The 17,919-nt window shown below is 42.5% G+C and overlaps 3 protein-coding genes and 1 non-coding gene across 5 annotated transcripts in view; 3 read left to right on the forward strand and 1 right to left on the reverse strand.

The window, feature by feature from the left end:
* The window catches only part of LOC115573938 (pleckstrin homology domain-containing family G member 1), a 45,242-nt gene extending 39,064 nt beyond the window's left edge, over positions 1-6,178 (forward strand). For both annotated transcript variants that reach the window (XM_030405047.1, XM_030405046.1), the window contains exons 15-17: positions 34-153; positions 239-2,108; positions 2,212-6,178. In XM_030405047.1, coding sequence (XP_030260907.1) covers positions 34-153; positions 239-2,108; positions 2,212-3,209 — 2,988 coding nt within the window. In that variant the 3' untranslated portion in view covers positions 3,210-6,178. The remainder of the gene's footprint in view (positions 1-33; positions 154-238; positions 2,109-2,211) is intronic.
* Positions 6,179-7,555: 1,377 nt separating this feature from the next.
* On the forward strand, positions 7,556-12,538 carry tcp1 (t-complex 1). The gene is made up of 12 exons (XM_030405567.1): positions 7,556-7,707; positions 8,214-8,299; positions 8,390-8,518; positions 8,832-8,929; positions 9,022-9,132; positions 9,266-9,447; positions 9,958-10,084; positions 10,593-10,768; positions 10,910-11,033; positions 11,322-11,514; positions 11,645-11,808; positions 12,111-12,538. The coding sequence occupies exons 1-12, from the start codon at positions 7,635-7,637 to the stop codon at positions 12,322-12,324; spliced, it is 1,677 nt and encodes a 558-aa protein (XP_030261427.1). The 5' UTR covers positions 7,556-7,634; the 3' UTR covers positions 12,325-12,538.
* LOC115574705 (small nucleolar RNA SNORA29) lies at positions 7,961-8,098 on the forward strand. Its single transcript, XR_003982560.1, has one exon. It is a non-coding gene; the product is annotated as a small nucleolar RNA SNORA29 (small nucleolar RNA).
* A 49-nt stretch (positions 12,539-12,587) lies between the features above and the next one.
* acat2 (acetyl-CoA acetyltransferase 2) lies at positions 12,588-17,489 on the reverse strand. The gene is made up of 9 exons (XM_030405568.1): positions 17,315-17,489; positions 15,226-15,360; positions 14,910-15,091; positions 14,547-14,664; positions 14,311-14,454; positions 14,079-14,201; positions 13,796-13,950; positions 13,602-13,712; positions 12,588-13,497 (listed from the first exon to the last, which is right to left on the reverse strand). The coding sequence occupies exons 1-9, from the start codon at positions 17,373-17,375 to the stop codon at positions 13,327-13,329; spliced, it is 1,200 nt and encodes a 399-aa protein (XP_030261428.1). The 5' UTR covers positions 17,376-17,489; the 3' UTR covers positions 12,588-13,326.
* Positions 17,490-17,919: the final 430 nt, after the last annotated feature.

Here is a 17,919-nt window from a genome sequence, read left to right on the forward strand (position 1 = left end):
ACATGTTGTTAATGCCGAAAACTGTGCATTCAGGGAGGCGGAAAACGACTGCGAGTCCCCGGAAGAAGCAGCAGGAAGAGGCTGAACCCTCAGGCATCTGTCGATAGTATAGAACAGTGGAAAACCTTCAACATGAGCCCTTCAGACCTACAGGTATTGATCACAAATGCACAAATAATCAAATTCCGTCTGGATGTTTTTCAACTGCCTTTACAACTTCTGCTTTTTTTTACCATAGAAAGCAAGAGAGTCCCTTGTGAGGGAAGGAAGTCACCACCCTCCACTTCTCAGGACACCTAACGTGGTTGAGGAACCGCCAGAGACCCCCATTCCATCCGTAGTAATCACAGAAAGTGACCATTCTGTGAACAATATCTGGGCAGACCACCGAGCTCGCAGGGCCATGTTCCCAACCCGCCAGAGAACCATGCAGCCTGATGACGAGGACGAGGACATCTACCAGATGTTTGTCCCCACAGAGCCAAGTGGACCGGAACCAGAGGCACCGTCAGAGAGGTCTGAGGCCACCTCTTCACCCAAGACAGCGCGGCCCTGCAGCTGGCACGACGAACAGGTTCCCACCGTGCAGGTTGACCCTCCTCCCAATGGGAGCAGAGTCCTGCGGAGGGCGAGCAGTGCTGGAGAGAAGGCTACAGAGGCTATACAGAGTCCTGATGATGACCAGTCTGGCCATAGTAACTTGGAAGTTATCCATACTGAATCATCCAGCAATGACATATCTGGATCGTCCTCAGCCGAGCAGCTGACGATAGATGATATCGAGAATGTGTATGATAACATCAGTTATGAGGACCTAAAGAGCATGGGCCTCGTGAGAAGAGACCCTGAGGAGAACCAATCACGGAAAGAAACCTCTAAAGATGTACAGGGTTCCCAGAGCCAAACAGCAAGGTTACCAGGTGCTCCAGAGGTTCCAGCGGTCACAGAGCCTTTGATTGAACCAGACAGTTCATCAGAGAGCAACAGATCCTCCACACAGGATGGGAGGCCACATGGGACATGTGACCTCAAGATAGTAGAGGAAAACATCTATGACACCATCTGTTTCAGGGAGCCCCCAACAACAGAGCTTAAAGGAATGAGTAAAGGTAACAAATTAAAAGATGAGAGGGACAGTCTGCTGGCCTCTGAACAAGACCTGACTGAAAGCCTCAGAGGGTTCGTATCTGAGGAGAGCCTCCACTTCGGAGAGGATGAGGAAGCAGACACATCCCATCCTGTCCCATGTCCCTGTGAGCCGGATTATTCTTCCTCCTCCGCCTCTGAAACTTTCTCTCAGCGCTCCCATAAAGGCGATAAGATGTCAGAGCAGGTCGACGAAATCTGGAACGACCTCGAAAACTACATCAAGAGCAATGAGAAGAAAGCCGATAGACTTCCTGCTGCCTTCCCTGTCAGTGCCAGCGAATCGCCCAAGAAGGCTTCCTCGGTCAAAAACAGCCCTACAAAGCGAGCGCATGTAAATAGTCCTCTAGCAGCCAGCCCTCCCACCAAGAGTCCCCCAACACATCAGCCTAAAACTCCACCTGTCACCTCAACGCCGTCATTCACCATCCCGGTCATCAACCTCCCCGACCTTCAAAGTGAAGACACCCCTGCAGAGGAACACCATAGCCCTCCTCCTGCACAACGCCCCCTTCCTGTCACCCCAGAGCCCCTCCCAGGCACAGTTAAGAACATTCGTAAAAGACTGGCTCGCCTCAGCAGTGGCAGCTTCCGCCTAGAGGATGACGACCTGGTCGAGATTCCTCAACGAAATGTAGCTCAGAAGGACATTCCCATCAAGGACCTTCATAGCTTGTTTCCCGGGGAGCTGGCAGGGCTGGACACACCCATTGCCTCGTCCTCTCTCTTGCTCTCTCCTCTGGGTGAATCTGTGGACTTCCCCCTCGACCTGATGGATAAATCAAAGAGCCGGGTGTTCCTGATGGCAAGGCAGTATAGCCAGAAGATCAAGAAGGCCAACCAGCTGCTGCGTATGAGGAGCATGGACCCTGGAGACTGTGGCACTCGGGCCAGAGCTGAGAAGAAGCAGAAAGACCTGGCAGCTATTTTAGAAGAGAAGAAACAAGGAGGCGCTGCCATAGGTAACACAAAACATTTAGCTCTCGGTGCTGTCTTTTCCCTAAATGTAAGATCTTTTCCTCATTTCCTCACACATTTTTCACATCATTTGTCTCTCCTCTTCAGGTGCAAGGATAGCAGAGTACTCCCATCTCTACGACCAGGTCATGTTTAAAGAGCCTCCTGGTCCAGCTGGTCAGACCTCCACAGCCCCACACCACACACACCCAGGGCTGCCATCTTCTCCGTCCATGCCTGAGACCTCCCTGGAGGAGGAATGGCTCCACTCCACTTACAGCAACGGGGAGCTGGCCAGCTTCATTTCCTCATCCAGTGAGGTGGAAGATGGCCGGGCGTCCTCAACCCCGCATCGCAGACTTACCTCCTCCTGCTCCATCCCTTCCCTCCAGAGCTTCCCTCCCTCTCCGAGTAGCCCACCGTCCCAGAGGTGGAGCATGACAGCGCCGAGTGAAAAAGAGGAGCACGTGTACAGTTCCATCAAGAGACATCCTTCCTTTAACACTCCATCTTCACCCTCCTCAAAGTCTCCCCCATCCACTCACTGTCAGTCAGTCGGCTGTCTGGGAAGCCAGCAGCAGGAGAAGAACCAGTCTGGGCTCAAATGTAACGGACCCACTGTGGGTCAATCCACAGACAGACTCCACGGGCCCAGTCTGGGTCGTGCTGGTCGGCAGAGTAGCCTCCCAGAGCGCTCCACCCAGGGACAGTCAGACCTCACTTTACATGACGGTCAGCAGGTGGTGGTCCTGAACCGGGCTTCTGCACTGAGCATACTCAGCGCCACCCAGAACTACCTGGCTAATTTTAAGGACAACGGGGAAGATGATGATGACTATGTCGAGATCCGCTCAGAGGATGAGAGCGAGCAGGAGCAGGTCAGGTTGGCGCAAAGAAATGGCAGCTCAAGCAATCAGAACAGGGGTCTTGTCCATTCCCAGAGTCTGCCGTGCACACCAGGGCACTCCTGCGAGCCACTGAGGTCTTTTGACCGTGAACAACTGGAGAAGTACCTGTGGAGCGAGCCGCAAGCATCCAGCCAACCCAAAATTGTCCAGTCCCTGAGGGAGAAGTTTCAGTGTCTGAGCTCCAGCAGCTTCGCCTGAGTCCATATGACAACCAAAACATATATAAACATACAGCATATAGCAACAAAAGGGACACTGCTGCTTTGCCTTGAATATGCCCTACATCATTCAACATCATAAAACATATTAAACATAAACCATCTCTCAACATAGATCAGAAACAATTTCTTTGACTGCAGACATGTTTGTAACAACTAACCTCTCTGTTACAGGGCTTCAGTGTAAAATGCACAGTAGGTTACTATTAATAGTCGAAATGCCACATCAAAGCCTGCATGTGAGCTGCCTTAGCACTTCTTATGTATGTTTCAAAGTGATCCCGTGGGGAAAAGTTAGCAAGAAGTGGTCGACGAAAAAAATATTCTCTTTCTAACTGCATAGAACACAGTCGCACAGCGGCCATTTTCCTCAGACATCACAGGAAGGGTGGGAAGCTCAATCTAATAGTGCTGTATTCTAGGGTGCAAATCTTATAAAGGTATGCAATCTGTCAAATTGTTATAATTTCACTGCTTCCTGATTGATTATAAACTACAACTACACTGTAACTATAACTACAAGGGGTAGTTTATAGTTTGTAGCTTTCATAAGACAACAGCTAACTTAAGCATTTGAACACATTCTAGGTGGCGTAACTGTTTGATAAGATATGATTAGAAAAAGGCTCTAAATTAATTCAGACATATCAACACACGTCTTAGAGACTTATGTCCAAACCTGGAAGTAAAACACACGGGATGTACTCCAACGGTAATGTTAACTGGAAAGTTGTTAATTCATTTTATGACAGCTAACGTTAGCATTGTACCACATTCTAGCTAACACTGCTGTTTTATATGATACAAGTGGGAAGTTGAAATAAATTCCAAAATGTTTGCACACATCTTAGAGACATTTGTCAAAACCTTGAAGTGAAACACACGGTAATATTGGCTAAGACGTTGTGGAGTGCTAACATTTGCTCATGAGTTATCAAATCTGTTGTTTTACCCTAAAATGTGGCTGAATGTGTCCAGATTGTAACTATCCATCATCTTCTCAGTTGCTGATGAATTCGGAAGCACAACATTAACGCTAGCTAGAATGTGGTCGAATGAATCGGCTGCTGTCTTACGGAATCTAATCAGTTATCAAAGATGTTGTTTACCTTGAAGTTTGAAGTTCCTCCAGATTAAATTCTTTATTGTCTTTACAGTAGTTACTCATTCAGGAAGTAGTGAAATAATACCAGTTTGCCAGATCACCTACTAACCATGTACCACAGCAGCATTACATTATCCCAGCATTCAAGTTTCACACCTTGAGTGTGACGTTGGAGGAAAATGGCCGGCATGTGAATAAAGTCTATCCAGTGCAGCTGAATGGATTCAAACTCTTTCTATTACTTCATATGTGAGCCTTGTGGAAAAGACTGGAGTCGTAGGAACTGACTCCGCCGGAGAACTTGCCGTGCCAATAAACTGTTGTACAGACACACACAGTAGTTCAGGATATCTGTTACTGATTGTAAAGAACTAGAATCTCCCGCTGCCCAAACATTTTGACCTGAAGTACAATAATCAAGTCTTTTGTGGACCTCCTCGAGCTCTTTCTTTTAATTTGCTGTTAAGATTTTTTTAACTGCATTCTCAGCACTAGTTAATCTTAACCAGTGTAGGAGCGGTGAACCACGGCGGTGGCTGGTGTGTTTTAATTGTGCTTTCACTATCAGACCGTTCAAATTCTGTGGTCTTCAGATTTGCTACTCAGGCTAGACTGTCACTTTAACAGCTTTTTTTAGCAGTAAGGATGCAGCTGTAAAGAAAACACTGTTCGCTATTACAAGATCCAGTTAAGTTAAGTTTAACTCGACTTAGACCTGTAAGTCTATTTGAAGTTATTGTATTTCACTCTACCCACCGCCTTCGCCATCACTAGGGTCGTCACGCTTTAAAAATCAAGAGAAGACGCTGATATTTTAGATGATCTATAAGGAACTGTAGGGCTTCATATTTATTTTTTAAAATCTGTGAGTAAATCAGATGTTTTACACGTTTTCCATCACGCAGAGTGAAATGTGCATCTCAACAATGGGATGACGGTCGTTTTTTTAAATCACACTACTTTTAACCTTTGTTTTTAAGAGGGACCACGAATGAGAGTATCAAAGAGAGAGAGAGAGGGTTAAAAAGACTACAGTACTGTATTTGGTGTATATTTTATTTTTCAAACGGATAGTCAGCTGTTTGTTTGCTTTGTTTACGTTACGGGACACTGTCACACTACTGATATTGCATCCACAGTCACAGAAAGAAGGTCAGATCTAATAAGGTATATATAACACATATATACATACATACGTTTTCTCTCCCTCACACACTTCAACTCCACAAAAGGTGTCCTATTTATATAATTATTTTCTTTTCCCCCTTTTATTTTGGCCCTTATCACTTTCATTTTAAGCCACAAACAAAGTTGTAAAATAAAGTAAAATGTATTTATTAAAAGGTGGTTTTCATTCAGATTAAGGGGAGCGCAGACAAAAATTTGAAATACTGTGAATATTTTCAGAAGTGGGTTTTTCTATCACGCACTGCTCGATTAATACAAGTTCCAAATCACAATAAGCACATGGACAGTTGAAAAGCACAATCTCACAGCCCACTGTTCATATCAGGAAACGTGCATCGAAAGCAAGTTAGGAATATGAAGTATGTTTTTGTTTTTGTTTTTGTTTTCATTGTACATTTTGTCCTCTGTTTCACTGGTGGGGATCGTCTGTCTCGTTGACTCTGTTTTGCACTTTTCTGTCTTTTTTTTTTTTTTTTACATTTTATTTGTAAACACTTTGTAAAGATGTACATTTTAGGAAAGTTATTCTTGTATGCCATAGGTATGCTTTATAATGCTTTAATGTTTAAGTTAAGTGTACTGTATTTTTTTAACTGCCTAGTTGTCATTGCTCAACAAAACAATGTATTGGAGGTAATAAATTCAAATTAAACTCATCTCTGTGTTTTTGTCATTAAACAAATATATCACCACAGTGAACATCTTACAGAGGTTATGTTCATCAGTATTTAAGTAAAGAAGATAAAATAGATGGCGTCACACTTCCTTAATGTTTAAACATGGAGCTCGGTGAACAATTTGTTTATTACCAGGGGTGGAAGTAACTAATTACATCTACTCAGATTACTATAAAAAAGTTATTAGTTTATTATATCTGTTATTATAAGTTTATATGATACCACTTATATACTTTGAAATTCATAATTGAGATCTGAGTACAATTTGGATTGATATGTAAACCTTCCATATTATTTTGTAGCCAAAAATGATATCTGATCACAGATGGATCACTGAAAACTCCGACATGACAGACTGCTATTGATAAAGCAAAATCAACCTTTAAAAACTAACTAATACTCTGCGCAGCATTTTAGAAAGAATACTTAACTTAACTTAAATACTTTTAATACCAATAGTTTTACCTATAATTGTGTAATATCTGAGTAATGTAACTGTACTAGTACTTGACTACAGGTTTCCAGTACTCTTTCCTCCACTGGTTGTTACATATTGGTAGAAACTAAGAAATTAATTTCACAGACTAAATTAATTTCCCAAAATCAGATGGAGTATAGTCCAACCAATAATATATTTATTTTTTGGTCAACACCAATATGTAAGTTTGAGTTAAAAAATCTGACAAAACGAGATTTTCAAAAGTAAAACACAATTAGTTTTTATGTATAAGGATCTCTTAACAATTATATTTTTGTCAACAAAAGATTTACTGAAGAGTGCATTCAATAACTAAAATTACAAAGTTGTCAAAGCTCTCTGTCTGGTGTCTGGCTGAAAATCTTACATTAATTAATTGAGACAGTTTCCAAATTAGCTTAAACATATATTTGACATTTCTGTAATTTGTTGTTAGTACCCACAGAATATCACTCAATACAAGAAAAAAATTTTACAAGAGGAAAAAATAGACCAAATACTAATAAAGATCAGACAAAACATATATAAATTGAAAACGAAACACAGAAAGAAAAACATCAACACGGTAGACTTTGAGATAAGCTCCATTTAAAATTGCAGGCGCACTGTGAAACATATTTCAGTGTCAAAACACCCAAACCAACAGCAGAGGGCGCACACGCAGCCCACCATAAACTGGAAACAATGAAAGAACCAAGAAGAAGATGGTGAGGCATGCTGGGAAATGCAGTTTATAAGAAATAATGTTACAAAACATTATTTTCTAATTTGATAAAGGGGCTTTTTCATGTGCAGCTGTAAAGTTGAGATTCTTTATGTGATCAAAACCCCTTAATCGGTAATTTACGGAGTTTTTTTTGGATACATTTTCTTCTCGAACCTTCTGGTTAATGCCGGTTTACCCATAATGCACCGCGCCCCTTCCCTTTCTTCTCGGCTCTGTGGTGGTGGTCGAAAATGTCGATGTTAGACGGTCCGTTAAACGTGCTCGGCCAGAGGACAACTGGCGAGTCTGTCCGCACTCAAAATGGTACGTTATGATGCTGCTTCGCTCGGTATTTCATGAGCGCTTTGTGTATTTTCTGTGCGTCACGAGCGGCCGGCAGCAGAAAGGATTTCATTTACTGCTGCGAACACACGTGTGGCTAATGCTAATGCTAGCTAACTTTCATGTCGAGTTTAAAAGTGTCTGCCCGGTCTCTGGGGGGATTTAGCAAGGCGCAGAAAAGTGTGCTGTTCAAGTAATGTGTCATTTATGCCAAAGACTTTCCTTATGAACTCTTAGTCCCATTTCAGTACCTTCCACTCCTATCACTATGAATGGACGGCTATGCTAATGGGATAGAAAAACACTGTCATGGTCTGAGGGTGTGGCTAACATACTGTGTACCTCACTAAATAATATGACAGAACATAATATCATCGACAGAGATATTGTTATAAGATGCAACAGCCATGCTATATATGTCCTTAAATGGACATATATGGTAATTCAGTTATTGTTCGCTAGTAGCAACTTCCTCCTTGTCTTTGCAGTCATGGCCGCAGCATCCATCGCCAACATCGTCAAGAGCTCCCTCGGACCAGTGGGCCTCGACAAGATGCTGGTGGACGACATTGGAGTATGTTTCTCACTATAAATCATCTATTCCTTTTGCCATTTATACATTGTGGCATTGGTTGCTCACCATGTCTCATGTACATATTGACAGGACGTGACCATCACCAACGATGGAGCCACCATCCTGAAGCTGCTGGAAGTGGAGCACCCAGCTGCCAAGGTCCTGTGTGAACTGGCTGACCTGCAGGACAAGGAGGTCGGAGATGGGACCACCTCTGTGGTAAGTAGGGTCAACAGGTGCTCCTACTTGGTGCCAGACGCTGGCATGTCTTTTTTGCTGCCACTGTAATGAGTTAAAAAGCTAATGTCCTGTTTTAGTACCATGCATCTGCATTTTGTTACGGATGTGTGGCTATGCTAACAGGAGAGAGAAACAGTCCGTTAGTGTCTGAAGGGGTCGAGCAGCCTCATCTCTGCCACCCCTAATGAAACAATGGTACAAGTTTTATCGCTATGATGCAATGTATTCTCTGTAGGAGATTTAAACAGGTCTCTTTTTAATGTACATCATGTGACCTGTTTATTTTTTAAAGGTAATTCTTGCTGCAGAATTGCTTAAGAGTGCAGATGAGCTTGTGAAGCAGAAGATTCACCCCACATCAGTCATCAGTGGATATCGTCTGGCTTGCAAGTAAGATGTGAACAAGGAAATACCCTGAGTGTTCAGTAAATAGATTCTGATTTTTTTTTTTTCACACGCAAAAATGTTTTTCCATCTTCCAGGGAGGCAGTTCGCTACATTAATGAGAACCTCACCATCGGGACAGATGACCTGGGCAGAGAGTGTTTAATAAATGCAGCCAAAACCTCCATGTCCTCCAAAATCATTGGAGTGTATCCCTTTTTGCTGTACATTGCATAAAATGTTTAGTTTAGATTAAACTCACGTGCCTGTAGTTTGCAGTAGGTAATTTTTTATGTATGTATGCAACTTCAGACTTTATCTGCCTTAATCCTGACCCCTCAGTGATTCAGACTTCTTCGCCAACATGGTGGTGGATGCCGCCATGGCCGTGAAGTTTGTGGACGGCAGAGGAGTGGCCAAATACCCCATCAACTCTGTGAATGTGCTGAAAGCCCATGGTCGCAGCCAGAAAGAGAGCTTCCTGGTTAATGGGTATGCGCTGAACTGCACAGTCGGCTCACAAGGTATGTTAATTACAAAGAAATTCCCAAAGTTCACATTTAAAGTGTGAGGGTTAACTTGCCTCATTGATTGCCACTGCAGCTGAATAGACTCCCATTTAAGTTTGCTGCTATGTCCCATGTGATGGCTAAGCAGTGATACGCGTGGGAGACAATATATTGGCTTTGAAAGGAATGACGACAGTAGTTTGTAAACTGTGGTGCCTCTTTTCTAGCCAGACAATGGAAAAATAATCAGAAGTATGATTACATGTTTTTCATTTTCGCTAGTTTCGAAGCAGCATTTGTACAGAGTCTTAAAAATTTGGAAACTAATGAATTTTAACCAGAATGTTTTTGAGGTGAGGAATAAGCTTGAATGCGAACATAATCTGGTGTTTGATCTTCAATATCACTCATATAAATCATAAATCTTGGATGTAATCATACAGTCTGTGAGTTTTTAGTTTTGGTCAACTTAAATTCTTCGTTTGCGTGTCCTGTTGATCATGCTGTTTTTGGGTTCATCTAAAGGCATGGTAAAACGTGTCGTCAACGCTAAGATTGCTTGCCTGGACTTCAGCCTGCAGAAGACCAAGATGAAGATGGGAGTCCAAGTCATCATCAACGACCCAGAGAAGCTTGACCAGATCAGACAAAGGTAGAATATATTTTCTATGTAATATTATCATTAAGAATTATCCCATTTAAATTTGCTGTGATGCTGAACCAGTAGTATACACAGTGATACGCGTGGGAGAAAATATCAGCAGCCCGAGTCAAGGCAGCAGCTTCTCGCTGGGCTGTTTACCATGACTATGGGCTGGACAGTTCTGTATTATATATGTGATGAATTTCATCTTAATGTTTGTGATGAAACTGAATCAATATTGTAATAATGCATCTTATTTATACAGCGCTTTTACAGCTCTCAAAGACGCTTTACATACAACTAAAAACAGAGGAAAAATACATAGAGAAATAAATGAAAAGTACATAGAAGGACAAACAATGTGCAAATAACTATGTATGTTTTGTGATTACGAGAACTGATGGGGGTCACATAGAAAGACAGCTATTGTTGTTGTTATTATTATTATTATTATTATTATTATTGATAATGATAATAATAATAATAATAATAATAATATTGGATGTTGTTTCTCCAGAGAATCTGACATCACCAAGGAGAGGATCCAAAAGATTTTGGCGTCCGGTGCCAATGTCCTCCTGACCACGGGCGGCATCGATGACATGTGTCTTAAGTACTTTGTGGATGTCGGAGCCATGGCAGTGAGACGGGTTCTGAAGAAGGACCTGAAACGCATTGCCAAGGCAACAGGAGGTAAGGTGGCAGCAGACTACAGTTTGTGCCTATTGGCTTTTGTGTTACTGGTCTTTTAACTGTGAAATGGTTTTAATGGTTTGGTCAAGTAGTCTCATTAAACTGAGATATAATGGTGATGTCGTGTTTGTCTGTTCTCAGCCACCATCTGCCCCTCTCTGACCAATCTGGAGGGAGAAGAGACATTTGAGGCCACTATGCTGGGTCAGGCTGAGGAGGTTGTGCAGGAACGCATCTGTGATGATGAGCTCATCCTTGTCAAGAAGTAAGAACTACAACTATATGTAGTAGTTTTGTATACTTAATAGTGTTTGTTCTTCTAACACTGATAAATGCAGCGTGATCAGTACAACTGTAGATTAAGAACATTTCAGTGTATGTAATCATACCTCATCTGTAGTTCTGACAGGAGTTGTGATAAACTGAGACAGGGAAAAGGATTTGTACGATCTATAGAACGCAGAAGTCCTTCATGTTCATCTACACATAAATGTACCACAGCTATAAATGTTAACTGTCTTGGCTCCTTTCTCCTGCTTTTGTACTCTCTCAGCACCAAAGTACGCACATCAGCATCTATCATTTTGCGCGGGGCCAACGACTTCATGTGTGACGAGATGGAGCGTTCGCTGCATGATGCCCTCTGTGTGGTGAAGAGGGTGCTGGAGTCAAAGTCTGTAGTTCCAGGCGGAGGTGCTGTGGAGGCAGCTCTGTCAATCTACCTGGAGAATTATGCTACCAGCATGGTAAATGTTTGTCCAGCATGCAGCTGCTGAGTTTCTGGGGTTGGGAGCTTGAATTTCTTTTTTTTTTTATGAAGCAAGATGGTTTGAGCAGTGTTGGTTGTGACATTTATTTAATTTTTGGTTTCTTCAGGGTTCCCGGGAGCAGCTGGCTATTGCTGAGTTTGCTCGATCTCTCCTAGTCATCCCCAAGACACTGGCTGTGAACGCAGCACAGGACTCCACTGATCTGGTGGCCAAGCTTCGGGCCTTCCACAATGAGGCTCAGGTTAATCCTGAACGCAAGAATCTCAAGTGGTGAGTCTTTCCTTAAGGCAGCAGTCATGAAACTAAAGTACCTGTTTACAAAGTGGCACAACAGATTTAGCTGACTATTGTTAAAGGCTTTGTTAGAGATGATGCTCCCTTTTTGGTTGCGCTCTCTTAAAATACTGAACTATCATAAAAATGTAACAAAGATGCAGGAGCAGTAAGCATTGAGTGTTTACTTGGAGCCCGATGAACCTTGAAAAGTTTAAGTGTTCAGTTTGTTTCAAGGGTGGTGACCTTATTGTGTAACGTAGAACATCCAGTATTTGAATACTTTGGTTGTCTTACAGGATTGGTCTGGACCTGCTGAACGGCAAGCCTAGAGATAACCGTCAGGCTGGCGTGTACGAGCCCACCATGGTCAAAACGAAGAGCCTTAAATTTGCCACCGAGGCCGCCATCACCATCCTCCGTATCGACGACCTCATCAAACTGTTTCCAGAGCCGAAGGAGGGCGGCCAGTCGTATCAGGATGCCGTGCAGTCAGGAGCTCTGGAGGGTTAAGAGGCTGTAATTGGTCCTGTCCAGTTCGTCTGTATTTATACATAAGGAGCTCTTCATGGCTGTTGCTCTTAGTGTAGGCCGTGCGTGCACTTTGCCTGTTTACTGTTCTCCCACTCCCTCCTGCTTCCAGAGGAACTGCAAGTGATTTGTTTTTGTTTTTTGGACACTTAATAAAGCTCCAATGGTTGTAAATGACCTTTGATTTGTTAATTCACATTGTGTGGCTGTGGTTATTTGACAGACTTTGAGAAATGACTTTCAACCAAGTTTTAAACTCTATGGCTTATACTTCTTTATTGATATGATTACAGGAAACATCTTCACAAACATCAGGTTATGTACAGGAAGTACGAGGTTAGAGAAGGCTGGCACACTTAACCTTATGGCACTTAGCTGAGGTTCAAGGCTGCTGTCTGCACGATTGATCAGAGAAAGTGGAATGTCAGTCAGTATCTGAGTATCAGAGCAACATATTGAGTGCTTGAAACTACTCAATTACACCATAAGTTACACTCTACAAATACTTTTCTTACTCAGCAACAGTTGCGCTTTGCCTTCACAGGTTTAGTGTTTCACTTTTTTTAACTGCAGGGTCATTTTAAAGGAAAAATAACCCATCTTCATTTACTAACTAGTATGGTGCATATCTACCAGGTTTTAAGAGCGGTTCTTCGTTATTACTAGTTTTATGTTAAAGCTGTCAGTATACACTACACTTAACATGATCTAGATGTCTTAAATCCTCTAAAATGAAGCCACATGCTACACAGCTACAACCTGAGGAGGGTTGAGTTTAAGTTCACAGTGAGACTGGCAAGCTATGGTCAGATAAGATCCAATCACAAAATACACTTGTCGCTTTTACCTCAAATACAGTCATTTGGAACAGCCCAGGAAAATTACCATTTTATATCAGTGTAAACAGTGTCTGTATCCCTTATCCATTTAAAAAGATGAGATTAAGTGCAATCCGTGGAGCAGCATTAAGGGTTTTTTTTTTTATCAGACTCTCTCCACGCACATGGCGATGCCCATCCCTCCTCCAATGCAGAGAGACGCCACGCCTTTATGTCCCCCAGTCCTCTGAAGCGAATGCAACAAGGTCACCAGCACTCTGCAGCCAGACATACCGATCGGATGGCCCAGAGAAATTGCACCACCGCTCACATTCACCTGAGGAAATGAAAACAAACATTGGACTCAAGTGATGACAGACAAAGGGCATCCAGCTTGTGCTTTGGGCAGATTGGACAAAAATTGCACAATAAAGCTGTTACCTTGTCAGCACTGAGGCCGAGCTCTTTGACCACAGCAATAGACTGGGCAGCAAAAGCTTCATTGATCTCAAATAAGTCGACCTGGTCCAGCTGCCAGCCCGCTTTCTCAACCTGTCAGAGAGGTAACAAGGAGGATGAACACAAAGAAGCATTTTCTCAGTTGCTGTTGCATTCAGGTGCGTCGGATTTCTCACCGCTTTCCTGATGGCCGGTATCGGTCCAGTACCCATGATGGACGGGTCAAGGCCAGCTTGAGCCCACGATACGATACTTGCCAATGGTTTTACACCACGCCTCGCAGCCTCTGATTGGCTCATTAGGACAGTTGCTGCTGCTCCATCATTGATACCTAATGTTACAAAAAAAAACTGCTTGATACATAACATTGATCCAAAAAGCTCGCACTGACATCTGTTTGGTTAGTGAGTTAAACATCAGTGACATCATCATATGTTAGAAAAGCACCAGCTCTCGAACCTGAGGCATTTCCAGCGGTGACGCTGCCACTGCTGTCCTTAATGAAGCAGGGTCTGAGTTTGGACATGCTCTCCATGTTGCTGCCGTGCCGAGGAAACTCATCCACTTTCACCTCCACTGGACCTGGAGACAATAGACAAGTGTTACAGTGAACGCACACCAAGGACAGATTAAACAATTTCTTCCAGATAGCAGGATGATTTAGATAATAAATCACTGAACAACTCTTTACCTTTTCTGCTCGGCACCATGACTGGGACGATCTCTTTATCAAAATGTCCTGCTTTCTGCGCTGCCTCAGTTTTGTTCTGGGACTGGACGGCAAACCGGTCCTGCTCCTCTCGACTGACTCCCCACTGCTTCGCCACATTCTCAGCTGAGAAGGATACACAGGATTTGTCACGTCGACGAACACTCATATAGAGGCGCGACAATCGTTTGTTCACGTGTATTCTCAGCTGCGCTCACCTGTGATGCCCATGTGGTAGCCGTGGAAAGCGTCTGTCAGGCCGTCAGCCACCATGGAGTCCTGCAGGGAGGCGTCGCCCATCTTCACACCTGCTCTCATGTGCAGGGTGTGAGGAGCCTTTTGGTGGAACGAGGACAAAAATGTGACATCATCAAGTAACTGAAACATCGATACTAGCAAGAATATTTCTGTGGTTGTAAATTTTTTTTTCTTTTTTTCAATAATATGGCCAATCTGATTCCTCAAACTCTTACTAAAGGTGTCATAAATACCTTGTTTGAACTTCAATCATTAGTATAAGCGAAAGAGCCAGCATTTTTCATTTATATTAAGCTTTTAAAGACACTCTTGTCAAAGCCTACCCTGCTCATACTCTCCATGCCCCCTGCGACCACCACAGTGGACTCTCCAGCCTGGACAGACTGAGCTCCCAGACACACAGCCTTGAGTCCGGAGCCACACACCATCTGGCAGCTCCACGCCGGGACAGGGTAGGGGATACCTGCCCCGACGCTGGCCTGACGTGCCGGGTTCTGACCATGACCTTGAGCACAGAGAGGGAAAAAAATAAAACACCATTGAGAAAATCTGACTGATATTGCTCAACAGTCGTTAACATGACACAGGAACACTGGACCTCTCTCACTCTCTGGTCTCAGTGGCTTCCTGAGCTTTCACCTGCAGTGAGGACGTGTCCCATGATAACCTCAGAGACCTCTTCTGGCTTCACCGCGGCCCGTTTCAGGACGTCCTTGATCACCACTGAACACAGGTCATGCAGAGGGACCGTGGACAGAGCTCCGTTCAAGGACCCTGTGTAAAAATGGGGAGAAGATGTTGTAGCATGAGCACACCATGGTGCATATTGGTCTTTTCATACAAAGGAGGGTAGATAAGCATGGAATGCTGTTGAATTAATGTTTCATTATACATCAGATATAGTTGGATTTAAAGCATTTGATTGACAAAATAATTCATCTGAAAATATTACCTTGAGCTCAGGGAACCTGTATGGGTTATTTTTCATGATTTTGTCTTGATACCATATAAACTATATGATTAACTGAAAAATTAAGAACATATTCCTGCAGATGAAAAACAGATGAACCCCAACTGATTGCTCTATCTGAATCAACAACTACAAGACATACTTATTATTACATTTGCTGCTCTCTTTACTGTCAAGTGAAGTGTTTGATACTGAAATGTCTAACTTTGATACAGTACCTTAAAAAATAGTCTATACCATATTTGATACCACAGGGAAAGGTGACACAATATAGGGGGCACAAAATGTCATTTCCTAATTAAAAGACGAATACTTGTACTTTGTTAAACACTGCAACATCTAATTTGATTTAGATCTTGAGGAGGTGGGACTATGTAGGCACTGCAGCAATGCATGTGTCAACTTGCACTGCTGGAGTATCGATACCACAAAAGATGAGTATTCAAAGTATATATAAAATATTCATTATTGTTACTTTGATACTTTTGACAACAGTAATTCCTCTTATTTCCTTATTGAGAAATACTTGCTACAGTGATCCATATTGTGTCTTAAACTAAGATGGAAATAATAATAATAATAATATTAATAATAATAATAATAATAGTTGAACTTTAATCCTGACTGTATTATAGTTTCACCTGTTCATCATGTGATTTCTTTCTTTTTAATTCTCTTTTGGTTTACTGTTGTATTTAACTTATTTTACTAATGTTATTGTATCACTGGTTTATATCTTATTTTGTACATTTCACTAATATTCAAAATTCTGTTTATTGTCTTAAAATGGGTCCAGTGTGTGACCCTGGCCTGGAAAACCCACCGATTGTTACTGATGTTTCTACTGTACTGTACAATTTGTAGCAATCACTAGCACAAGAATTTCCTTGGGAATTAATAAAGTTCCATCTTTTCTTACCATTTAGCAAAGCTTTTGACCAGGTTCTCAAAAAGGTGTCTTGTGGGTCAGATCGTAAGCTTTTCACACCAACTCTGTCACCAAATTCCAGATTAAATTTGAGATTCTTGAGATCACTTTTAGAGCTCTGCATAGGCAGTCAAACACAAGGGGCCCCTACAGTCCTCTGATCGGAGCTTACACGTTGTTCTTCACTACAGACTCAGAAAGCAGAATGAGACTACATGGTTGTGGGCTCTTGAACTGTCTCTGTCATCTGTGAAGTTCAGAATTTACCTGTTTGGACTTGCATTTGCTCAATTAATTAATTATTTTTGGAGGCACTTTGGACATCTGATCAACAATGCTGCCAAATAAACAAACTTTTTATAAAGTTGCTATTTGTCATTTAGGAGTGTCCTGCTGTTATATTGACACCTTCACTGAACACACAGTGGCCTCACTGTCAAATCACACCTTAGAGAGGAGGAAACCAATCAGAGGAAGATCGTGCTCCGTGGCACTATGACCAGCCAGCCAATCACTGATCACAGAACACTCCGGACACATGCGCGAACCAATCACAGCGCCGCAAGACTGGGCGCATTTGCCTGAATGAATGGGCATCAACCACTTAGGCTAATTAAACAAGACAAATGATGACACGTCTGTAAAAGCACAATATACAACTAAATTGATAGCTACAATAGTATTTAATGTATGATACAGTTCATGTGACCACAGCGACACCGAGCTGCGGCGCATGTTAGCAAACACTGGCTGGTAGCAACAGTAAAGTAGCAACGTTAGAAAGTGTTTCAAACCGATGTGTTCGCGTTTAGCCGGGTATTAAGTCTTACCGATTGGTGTCCGAGCAGCAGACACGATGACAACAGGCTCGGAGTTCATTTTGGAGTTCATGTCTGGGTCCGTGCTTCAAGGTGCTGTTCCTGTTTGCCCACACTGCAGTCAGCTCTGTTTACACCGCGGACCTGCACTGCCTCCCTGACAGAGCTGCACCGAGGAGGAGCTGTGCAAGTGTAACTGCAGCGAGGAGGCACCACAGCGCCCCCGTGTGTGCAGGAGGACAACTACAGCGTTTCGTTTATTTCATCCTGAAGCCACTTTTCATTGAGCTGACAACAATAAACACAACAAAACTCATTATTGTATTAATTTAAAAAATCTGTTTATATCTTATTTTTTATTTTTCATTATTTTTCACACCACGCCTGCCAACTGTACTATACTGTAATATACTTTTATACTCAAGCTTTCTAACTTTGATCTTTTGTATTTGTACTTATAATGTATACTAGTTTATATTTTTATATATTACATATCTTCTTCTGTATATGTATTTTCTACCTTATTTGTATCGTTTTTTATATTTGCATACTTTTAACATTTGTATTTCATATTATCCCCATTATATCATAAAAACAGCATTCAGAGTGGAAGGAAA

The sequence above is a fragment of the Sparus aurata genome, chromosome 22 (assembly GCF_900880675.1).
Source record: "Sparus aurata chromosome 22, fSpaAur1.1, whole genome shotgun sequence".
NCBI lineage: Eukaryota > Metazoa > Chordata > Actinopteri > Spariformes > Sparidae > Sparus > Sparus aurata.

Coding starts and splice junctions, on each gene's coding strand:
- acat2 (XM_030405568.1), bottom strand. CDS start 17,375: ATGAACTCCAAAATGAACTCCGAGCCTGTTGTCATCGTGTCTGCTGCT. Junction 14,202..14,310: donor CATGGTGCCGAGCAGAAAAG/GTAAAGAGTTGT, acceptor TATTGTCTCCAG/GTCCAGTGGAGGTGAAAGTG. Junction 13,713..13,795: donor TACCGGCCATCAGGAAAGCG/GTGAGAAATCCG, acceptor CCTCTCTGACAG/GTTGAGAAAGCGGGCTGGCA.
- tcp1 (XM_030405567.1), top strand. CDS start 7,635: ATGTCGATGTTAGACGGTCCGTTAAACGTGCTCGGCCAGAGGACAACT. Junction 11,515..11,644: donor AGAATTATGCTACCAGCATG/GTAAATGTTTGT, acceptor TGGTTTCTTCAG/GGTTCCCGGGAGCAGCTGGC. Junction 11,809..12,110: donor GAACGCAAGAATCTCAAGTG/GTGAGTCTTTCC, acceptor GTTGTCTTACAG/GATTGGTCTGGACCTGCTGA.